We start from the raw sequence: 10,949 nt of genomic DNA on the forward strand, positions 1-10,949 counted from the left end.
AGATTTATGAAATTCGGACTTTCGGATTGGGTGAAAACACAAACCACTCGATTTGTCAAACTAAATTCAAATTCTTAGGATAAAATTTAAATTGTACCAGTTTACGACGAATTACATGAAATCCGACGATATCGCTTACTCGCTTAATCCGATGAATCTAAGATGGATATGACATATTCTAGTACAACGAATCTGGACTATACTAGAATGTGTCACATCCAATCTAGGTTGGTTTTTTATGGGATAGAGTGAGGACGGTAGTTAGGACAGATTTTGATCCGATATCAAGATTGTGAACCCTGCCCCCACCGGGTGGGGCCCACCCCCACCACCAAAGAACCCCTTGCGTTTCACGTCTCGGTTGGCACGCGGTCGGCACGGCACCAGAACGCCACCGAACCGGGCGCGACAGCGAGCGCCTGTCCGGCACGCGGCCACCACCAAACCCGACCCGCCCGCGTCGCGACCACACCCGCCAAATCCACCACCGTCTCCCTCCTCGCCTCGTCCCCCGGCAGGCAAGGTCGGCACGCACCGGCCACCCACCCCCATTCCCAGATCCCCCGGCGCCGCCGCGGCCGCGCCATTCGCCGATTGCGTCGGCGTCGGCATTCCGTGTCGCGCGCCGCAATGCCGGCGTCGTCGTCCTTGTAGGTTGCCAGCCACAGCCAGGTAGGTAGGTGGGTGCGCGCGCGCGCGCCGCGGGCGGAGCCGCCGAGGAGGAGGAGAGAGATCGCTTTGGCGCGCGCCGTGGTGGTGGAGGGATATGCATTCCAAGCCCGAGGGGGACGCGGCGTCGGCGGCGGCGGCGGCGGAGGGTGGGTCCCCGCGATCCGGCTACTTCCGGCAGCGGAGCATGTACGCCGCGGATCCGGACGGGGTCGGCGCCGCCACCCCACGCAAGGCGTTCGACGTGGAGAACCCTCCCGGCGGCGCCGGGGGGCTCCGCCCGAGCGAGTCCGTCACCAAGCTGGAGTCGCTGGAGCGTGCGGAGCGCGCCGCGCTGGCGCCCGCGGTGGTGCTCAAGACGGGCTTCTACATCCTCGTCTGGTACGCCTTCAGTACCTGCCTCACGCTGTGAGTATACTCCTCCTCCTATTCTTCTTTCTCCTCAGATGTGATGTGAGCCAGCAACAATGGCGGTTTGATTTGGTTGGTTGCTTGCTGGGGTAGATACAACAAGACGCTGCTTGGCGACAAGCTGGGCAAGTTCCCGGCGCCGCTGCTGATGAACACCGTGCACTTCGCGCTGCAGGCGGGGCTCTCCAAGATCATAATGCTGTTCCAGACCAAAGGGGTGGAGAACGCGGTGGAGATGGGATGGAAGGATTACTTCATGAGAGGTTTGTATGTATGTTGGATTCCTCAGAGTTGAAGATCATTTTGTTTGGCCGTTTAGTCTTACTTTCTTTGCATTTCTTCAGTCGTGCCAACTGCTCTGGGAACAGCATTGGACATCAACCTGAGCAATGCGTCTCTAGTGTTTATCTCGGTGACATTTGCTACCATGGTATCTACTTATCCACAGAAATGCTTCATTATTCTTGCTATTAATCAGGTTCCTCTCAGTTCATTTGGCTGAAAAATTAACTAGATTTTTTTTAAAAAAAAATTGACTCTTTGCAGTGTAAATCAGCCTCCCCGATATTTCTTTTGATGTTTGCTTTTGCATTTAGGTGAGTGCTAACTACCACGAAATTTGTTATTACCTCTGTAGTATGGCTTTCCTGTACAAATGCTTACTCAGTTGATTTTATCTGTGATGGTTATTGGGGGTAATTGATTATTATTCTATCAAATTGATAAGATTTGTTCCTCGGTCTTTCGATGTCCTTTGTTTTTTATAGTATATTCTTCTAAATATTCCTTCTGTTTTACAAGGTTGGAGAGTCCCAGCATCAAGCTTCTAGGAATAATTGTAGTTATCTCTACTGGGGTTCTCTTGACAGGTTCGTACACTCGGAGGGCTTAGAATGCATGCAGAGAGACTATTGCTGAGTATTGAATTTTGTGCTGCTGCTAAGTATGCTGGTAGCTACTAGCTTATTTATTAAGATAGTAGTATTGCTTTATCTTTTTTGTGACTTGCTCTTCTATGTCATTATTAGATTGTATTTTACCAGCACAGGTTGAAACATGATCTGTAGGTAACAAACAAAAGTTAGCTGTTCGGAAGGTGGTATTATGATAGACTAAGTACTACCTGTCTTAATTGTCATTCTTGACTTGTTTGATAAATGAAGAAAAAGCTGAGCTTTCTCATTATGCAGTATAAGTCTATTGCCTTGCAAAATTCCAATGCTGGAGAATACATCATTTCGTAAATTAGGGGCGGGTGTTGGTTTAAAGGTTTTATCAGTTCAAATTATCCTTTTTAACTTGTTTTTGGGATAATGGCTACTGAATTTAACATAGTGTAGACGCCATACCTGATAAGGTAAAACATGTCTGTGGTGTTTACCACAATTTGGATATCAGTGACTCTTTTGGTTGTGTTGAGATGGTTATCTCCTATTTGGCCAGCATTGTTTCTCTAGGCATGTTTAGATCAACTACTGAGCTGAAGAAGTTGGCGAGACGAAATGCTGTTAAATATATATTCTGCTTCACATAGAGGTTGAATTGACGGGTGTGCAACAAACTGTAACTTGTACTCCAGTAGAGTGTTTCTCTTATATAAGGCACTATATTGTTACACTCTTCCGTTGTGCAATCCTTTTTAGTGTAATAACGTAATGTACCTTTTGGAGTTATCTTTTATGATCTAATGATGTGTTTTTTTATCAGTTTCAAAGGAGACTGAGTTTGACTTCTGGGGATTCATTTTTGTGACACTTGCCGCTGTTATGTCAGGATTTCGCTGGTCCATGACTCAGATACTGTTGCAAGTAAGTGTCCTAACTAAAGTTATCCAAATGTTTTTGAATCACATGTTTCTCTTGTTCCTCAATGCTCCTCGTGCTAATGTTTAGCTTTGTTTTTCTGCATGTGGATCTTGATATTTCAAGAAAGATTCTTATGGTATGTTACCTACTTAGCTGAGCTTAATGCTTTATCTTTGAAAACTTATTCCAACAATAAGAGAGGAACCCACAAGGGCACCTTAATACTTCTAATGTCAAATTATTTGGTAGATTTGTTGTGCATATAATAATTTTTTATTCAGTCAAATTAAGGCCTTCTTTGGATATTTACCTATGTTTTTTCCCGATAAGTAAGCTATGTTGAAAAGGTTGGAGCCTTGAAGGCTAAGTAGAATTTTTTTTTTATCAAAGGCTCACGCCCAGCTTTTTGAGCTAAGTAGAAATCTTTGCTCTGTTCTCCAAAGCCATATGACCTTTTTATATGAGGAGCCATCAGTTGCTTGTGCAGTTGATGAAATTTAAACACAAATTTTGTGTACCATAAATGTGTATGACACTAATGTTGTTGATCTTTACCTTAGAAATATCAGGAACAATGTTCCAACATACAGACTAGCTGTAGTTTGTGCTGGATCCTCATTCCATTTGACCTAGGGTTTCACGGGGTGACAATAATCTATCTTTGGCAGGTCTAAAAAATCCAATCACCCTGATGAGTCATGTAACCCCAGTGATGGCCATAGCCACCATGGTACTCTCTCTCTTAATGGATCCTTGGAGCGATTTTCAGAAGAACACATATTTTGATAGCCCGTGGCATGTCATGCGCAGTTTTTTACTTATGCTTGTTGGAGGAACCTTGGCCTTTTTCATGGTAATGAGCATTTATTTTATCACAAACTTGTTAGTAGTATCATATATGTTGTCATGATGTTTTGTTTTAAATGCAGGTGTTAACAGAGTATGTACTTGTTTCAGCAACCAGTGCTATAACTGTGACAATAGCTGGGGTAGTAAAAGAAGCTGTAACCATCTTGGTAAAATTTAAAATTTGTATATATCTTCCAACTTTCATCATCTATAGCAGAATCTGAATTTTATTGACCCCTTGCAAGGTAGTATCTTAATTCTACCTAATATTTAAGTGAATACTGCTATTAATAACAGAGAACGCTTCATTTGAACTAGAACCAGGATAATAAACATGGTCAACCATTGATAACTCATGAAAAGAATGACTAATAGTCTTGAACCGGTTTTTTTGAGTGTTCCTTTTCTAAATATTTTTTATGCACCCAAGGAAAAAAAATACAACCAGCAGCTTCCTCGATTTTAAATCATGATCAGTAAGTTATTCAATTTTTGGCACATCTAAAGTTTAAAGATAGCTTGCGTAATAAAAGAAGCTGTCAGTAGTGTTACATGACAATCAACGTTTTGTATTAGTAGTATTACCATGAATATCATACCATGATTGGCAATATCTCTATATATAAATAGAACCCTATACTCCATAAGTTCAGATTAGGCATGCTTCTAGGTATAGGCATCTGCAACTGTGATTGAAGAAATTTTCCACCTTGTCCTTTCAGGTCGCAGTATTTTATTTCCATGATGAGTTCACTTGGTTGAAAGGGCTTGGTCTCGCCACCATCATGGTTGGAGTTAGCTTATTCAATTGGTACAAGTAAGTGTCTATTTTTTTGAAACATTTGCAACTTTAACTCATGGGCAACACAAATGTGAGTCCATAGTTCTTAACTTGTATAGAAAAGGGCTAATGAACTAACAGAGGAATAGCATTCAGAATAGGTTAACATGAGATAATGCCATAATGAATGGTAAGCTAGTTCAAAATGCTAGTAGCATATTCCATATTGCTAAACCGATTGTTGTTTTTTACCTAGTAGTTGATTCTTTTTGCATCAAGTTTGCAATCGTCAACCGATCTTTAGATCTTAAGTCTTACGACATCATAATAATCGCACTACACATTAAGCACTTACTGTACCACATATCACATAATTGATTCCTTGACATGCTATTCTTTTGCCTTTTCATGGTGTGACGATATCTTATTTATTGCTAATCATAATCATAGGTATGAGAAATACAAAAAGGGTCACATAAATGAGGATGAAGTTAATTCACCTTCATTCGATGGAGATGCCAAATACATCATTCTAGATGACTTGGAGGACCAGGATGAGTTTCAGGATGAAGATACATAATTTTGCAATGTGGCAACATTTTAACTGTCACTTGGTAAGGACCTCTTGCATCTCTTGTCCAATATGGACACCCTGGCATGACTGAGTAGGCTCTAGGCGCGCGTGTTTGATTATACAATTCCATATTTGCCAAAAATGTTTGAACCTGCAACTGAACCAACATAATATTCATGCCAAATAATGCTGCAATTAGATATGTCAATACCATTTCTGACATAATATTTGTTCGGATTAATCTGTGGTTCTGTTCTCTCGTTTTGCTCACCATTTTTGTCCCAAAATTGATGCAGTGATGATTTGACTAATCCAATTTTGGCAGGATTTTTATGCCCTGAAACCATTCATGTCTGCTTATTGATTGAAACTATAAGTACTTATGGATGTTTCCACTTAAACGAGGTGTCACGGACAAGGGCACTGCTAGACTTGCTGATGTTCTGCAACCAAACTTAAAAATTATCTGCCGGAGCTTGTCCGTCTCCAAACAATGAAATGGTTTCTCACTTCTCATCCTTCATTAAATAGCCAGGCAAACTAAGAGCTAACTTCATCGAAATCCCCATTTTTGAGAAGATTGGCAGCAGTTGAAATTGTTATGGCTGTTTATATTGGTATTGCCTGAGAATGGACGTCATTTACGTGTTTTTCTTCTCTTTGTGCGAGCTGGAACATGCACATATTCATTCTTAAACCTCCACATTTTTGGTGCCTAGGAATATTCATTCTATATAGATCAAATTGTAAGAGTTACCACACATACCTCCATATTTGCTGTTCCCTTGAAAGTTAGGGAGCAGCCTTTTGATTGTTTGTATTTGTAGAATTGTAGCATGTTATATACTGTAACTTGTACTGTAACACTTCCAGTCTACTTGGAATCACAAGTTTTAAATTTGTGTGTAGCATTTTGTCCATTCATTTGCCCTTGTCAAAGAGGAGATATTTGTACTACTTGTGCGCCAAACTGCCAATAAAGGACAGAGACCCAGCTCGCTGGACCTTCATTTGAATTACAAATGAATACTGTACAATTGATCACACAGAGGTGGAGACTTCTCCCTAGCATGAGATAGTGCTCAGGTGGTAGAATGAGTATTCTCAATCAAGTCATCGAAGAACAGCAGTTCTATTGACTACAATAGTTTGCTATTGGATAATCTTAGGTGATTAAAGATCAGTAACACATTCAAAATTGCACAACAACATTACATCCACATCACTGATAAATTTGCACACCTTTGCTGCGTCCTCATCTTCAGAAGAAATCCCCTACTCTCCAACATCAAAGTACTGAATCAGACTAAATCAACAAGAAATCCCCTACTCCCCAACATCGACATGCCGCATGCGCATGGTGAGCGGCGCAAACTGATCTAGTTTTGCCAACCCACCGCCTTGGCAATTGGCACCCCCACACCAGAGAACATATCAGGGGCAGATGTTAACTTGGCATGCACATGAGTTATCCAAAGATCTGATACAGTACAAAATTAAGACGAACAGATCTTATACCTCACAAATTCACAAACAACCTGTGTGTATACATAGATTGGATATACAAATGTACTATGAGTTTAGAAAAATGGAATACATACAATGTCAGCAATGCAGTCGAGCAGAACTGTACATGGGCACTATAGACGGTAGGGGCCTCTTATTCATGGGAACACGGTGTGGATGGATCGGATTTCATCTCGATCAGATGAGTAATTGAGTAGTAATAAAAATCAAGATGCCGCATGTTTATTGATCTATCTACTGGATGATGTAGGCCAGCGCGGTCTCAACTGAGGCAATCATGTTCTTCATCCTGACGGTAAGGAAGCAGCTTTCGCTGGCGAAAACCCGTGTAGCGGCGCGCTGGCACCGGTGTGAGCTGAGCCACGACAGCACGTAGGGCAACCCTGCCATCACATTTTTGGAGAACTCGGTCCTCATTTTATCGAGATCGTTGTACAGCCTTCTCCTGAGAGCAGCCATGTCAGGGTCTGCGCTAGGCTGCACGGAAGGATCGATGGCGGCAAGAAGGCTCTCCAGTTGGTTCACGACATCGTCCTGGTCCAGGCCTTCAATCTCCCACAGCTTCACTGCCCCTTTGATGGTGGTGTACGTTGGGTTTGTGGTAACTGGAATCGCCGTCCATATGCCCCAGACACGGTTCACAACGCCCAGCCTGTACATCTCGCAGGCCACCTCTGGGGAGAGATCATGGCCATCGAGCAGCTTCTTCTTTGGCCTCCTCTCCACATACGCCGCAGCCTCGTCCGCCCTGATCAGATCATCCTGCGACAGGGGGCTCCTGTACTCTGCTGTTACAGTCAAGAGCTTGGCCATGGAGGCCGTCGCAAGCTGCCCATGTTCTTCCTGATCCGGCGCGTTCACGTAGACGATCAGGTTCCTCTCCTCATCGCCCAACAGGTCCTTGATATGGACGATCGACTTGTGCTTGTTGGAGCTCAACAAAACGTCATGGCAACCGCTGTCGACGGAGGAGATCTCTACCCCTGGGTGTGCTGCCCTGATGGTGACCTCCAAGTCCTGCGCGACAATGGAGGTCAAGCCACCGATGCAGAGTGCCATGGCGTCCCTGATGTTCTGCACGCTCTCGTTGACGAAGGAGTAGGTGCCGAAGCCCTGGGATGCCAGGTAGTAGAGCGTGCGTGGGTCGTGGTAGGAACCGAAGCCGAACGTGTAGGTTCGGAACCGGCGCCTCACCGCTACGGCCGTGTCTGACTCCTCGAAACTTTTCGTCCCCTTGACTTGGCCGAACTTGTCTCTCCTTACTAATTGCAAGCTTTCCTTCAATAGTCTGATGTCCTTTCCATCGGAGAGGACGATGATGCCACTCAAACGGCGCGCTTCCCGCCGAGGCCGCCGATCCAGCACCTTGCAAAATAAAGTTTGAGAAAGAAAATTGTAAGTTGATGATGTAGTTACACAAGGATTCAATCCGGGCCGGGAATTACAAATATAGTAAAAAATTTATGATAGATACAACGAGAGACCGGGATTTATTTCGGGCTGGGAACCAATTTACTTATGATAGGGATAATAAGAGACCGGGATCAATCCACTAGTCAAGAGGTGTGGAACTAATCCGGATGTTTTGTTGTACCTAATATGAGTAAATTGGTTCCGGACACGGAATAAATCCCGGTCTCTTGTTGTACATATTATAAATTTCTTGTTGTACCTATCATTCCAGGCCTGAAACGAATCCTTGTGTAACCGAACAACAAGAGAGCCATGCGCGCGCCATTGTTAACGCTAAAATTTGGTAACATTCTTCTGTGGATCCTGTTAATTAAAGAGCACAATCAGCCGATAGAAAGCTTATCCAGTAGAGATCGAGTTCGAGGAGTCATGAAGACCATGATATGACAGCTTAAGTTTATCTATTAATTAGGCAAGTTTTGTATTTAGGAAAGTTTGTGTCATGTTTGATAAGGACTTTATGTTTTTCCTTTTATCTTTAGAAAAGTTTGTGTCGTATCCAATTAGGACTCTTATCAGCCTATGGATATAAACATGTACACCCAAGGTCCCTGTAAATTATCTACACAGATCAATAAATACTTACGGCGCATCGCCACCCTTTTAGTTTTCGTTTTTCTCCGACGAGGGGTAAGGCTTGTTATGGCTTGTTTGTATCGGCGAGGCTAGGACTTCGACACTCTAATCTTGTCGATGTAAACACCTATATATCATATACCCTATTCAATCTAAGTTGACAATGTTTTTATTCTATATCGGCTGGTCCTTTTAGGGTTTTCTTGTTGGTTTAGATTAGTTAGGGTATCCACCACCCTGAAAATCAATCAAAGGCTCGATTGTTTAGACCTTATACTTCCTTTCATACTTAGTGTTGTATCAATTGAGTTTGATCTACTAAGTGGTGTTCGGAGTTGTAAGAACTAACTTGCTTTTCGATTGTCGATGAGGCTATCATTGGGGTTTCAGCCGATGAATTATTTGGACGTTGTATCGGCTTATAAGGATTATATACAAGTTGGTGTTAGCCGATTGTAATAAAGGTTTCATTGTTTACTTAATCATTTGGATTAACGACATTGGATTTTCAACCGACGTATGTTTTAACCATCGGATCAACATTTATTCTATCATATCATTATCGGCCAATTGGTTTCTATTGGATTATATTGTTCTATTATTATAAGTTCTCTTTGCTTATCCGATTGTCTTTATATCACTGTTATACAAGTGTCAGAATCTACATCTCGGACATATAGCCGATTGCTCAAAACCATATCGGCATCGATTGGAACTACTATATCGGCTTATCGGTCGATCAGCTCTTTGATCGTCCGTTTATACATCTTGTCAATTGTAGGATCAAACCGACTGGTGTGCCCCCATCTATTCAATATTTTAGGACCTCCAATGGAGCTAAGAAGATCTCTCAGGCCTTCGTGTGTTTGTTGATACGATTCGCATCAACACAGACTTGGCACCAGGCCGGGCGCGGATTTTTCGTCAACAGCCATGCAGTGAATGATAGACACGCGATACACTGCTATGCTCCTATTCCTTCGGACGGCGTGGGCCCGCTGAAAGCCGCATATATTGCCATGTCCCCAATGCGCCATGGACTGGCCACGCGTCAGGCGGCCTCATGGCGAAGCCATGCAGCGAATGACAGGCACGCGACACACCACTCTGCTCCTATTCCTTCGGATGACATGGGCCCGCTGAAGGCCACATACAGCGCCACGTCCCCAATGCATGCAATTGAGTTGCCATCCGCTGCGCACCGCCCTGCAACTAGCATCATGATGATGCTTGCAGTCAAACTTCTAGGCCCACCACCCTGCATTGACCGCTGAGTGAAGTTTCCAAATTGAGGGGGTGTTTGGGTGAGAGGGACTAAATTCCTCCGGGATAGTAGCTATACCTCGGGACCATTGTGTACCTGGGGCGTATCACACAAGTACCAGGGCCCAGCACATGCTCTCACTGCTATTTAACATAGTGTCTCGTTGATTTGGACTAGTTTTTCAAAGATATCAAGATAAAGGAGTTCATGATGGTCGTCATTGCTTAGAGATGTGGATCTTGTAGGTCTCGACGCTCTTTGAGACCTTAGAGATGTAGATTTTATAGGTATCGATGCTCTTCTTGAGACCTTAGTGACGTAGATCTTGCGGGCTTTCGATACCCCGGTGCCTCGGAAGACAGGGGACCCGGTTCCTGTTCCTCCAACATAGTACAATATTGATTATGTTACTACCTGGTTGCAAGGATAGCTGTTCTCTCTACCCGTCTCTCTGTCATTCATACTAATCTGATATAGGCATATTGACATATTGTTAGTACGCTGATTTGGACATGTCTTATTGCATAAACACCATTTCAGATGATTGTTGTCTATATAATTATCCTGCGTCATACCTAAACGATATGTAGATTACTCCTCCCTTCCCTAGGCTCATAGCCAGATTCGAGGATGACAGGAAACTAAGGGGCTTATCACTTTGATGCCAAAAAAACCTTACCAAATTTTGACATTATTGCCAATATTTTGGTAGGATTTCTTATATAGTTGTCAAATTTTGGCAGCAAACTAAATGTAGTCACTTTTTTTGTAACTTTACCAAAATTTGATAAGATTGAAAATGACATCAAAGTGAACAGGCCCTAAGATCGAGAGTCGGCGTGGCGGAGTAGATCAGCATATATCCTCTCTGATCCCTCTCACGGGAACTCATCAAGGGAAGACGAGTTTGCTTGGTGCAGAGGTTTTTTTAAGACCGACTCATTGTGGTCACTACGCAACATGGGATAGAGCAGTAATAGATGACTGTTTACTAGTAGTACTACAATTATAAGATCAAAA

General features: G+C 43.2%; 2 protein-coding genes across 2 annotated transcripts in view; one reads left to right on the forward strand and one right to left on the reverse strand.

Moving 5' to 3' along the window:
- Window positions 1-468: 468 nt before the first annotated feature.
- LOC4340163 (probable sugar phosphate/phosphate translocator At1g06470) lies at window positions 469-5,997 on the forward strand. Its single transcript, XM_015786028.3, has 12 exons — window positions 469-1,077; window positions 1,174-1,343; window positions 1,425-1,510; window positions 1,627-1,676; window positions 1,882-1,949; window positions 2,788-2,888; window positions 3,009-3,021; window positions 3,554-3,738; window positions 3,815-3,901; window positions 4,457-4,551; window positions 4,966-5,129; window positions 5,415-5,997. Exons 1-11 carry the CDS (start codon window positions 767-769, stop codon window positions 5,093-5,095), a joined length of 1,296 nt encoding a protein of 431 aa, XP_015641514.1. The 5' UTR covers window positions 469-766; the 3' UTR covers window positions 5,096-5,129; window positions 5,415-5,997.
- A 586-nt stretch (window positions 5,998-6,583) lies between these two features.
- Window positions 6,584-10,949, reverse strand: part of LOC107277456 (uncharacterized) — a 14,595-nt gene continuing 10,229 nt past the window's right edge. The window contains exon 4 of the mRNA XM_015785707.3: window positions 6,584-7,981. Coding sequence (XP_015641193.1) covers window positions 6,851-7,981 — 1,131 coding nt within the window. The 3' untranslated portion in view covers window positions 6,584-6,850. The remainder of the gene's footprint in view (window positions 7,982-10,949) is intronic.

This window comes from Oryza sativa, chromosome 6 (genome assembly GCF_034140825.1).
Source record: "Oryza sativa Japonica Group chromosome 6, ASM3414082v1".
Classification (NCBI taxonomy): domain Eukaryota; kingdom Viridiplantae; phylum Streptophyta; class Magnoliopsida; order Poales; family Poaceae; genus Oryza; species Oryza sativa.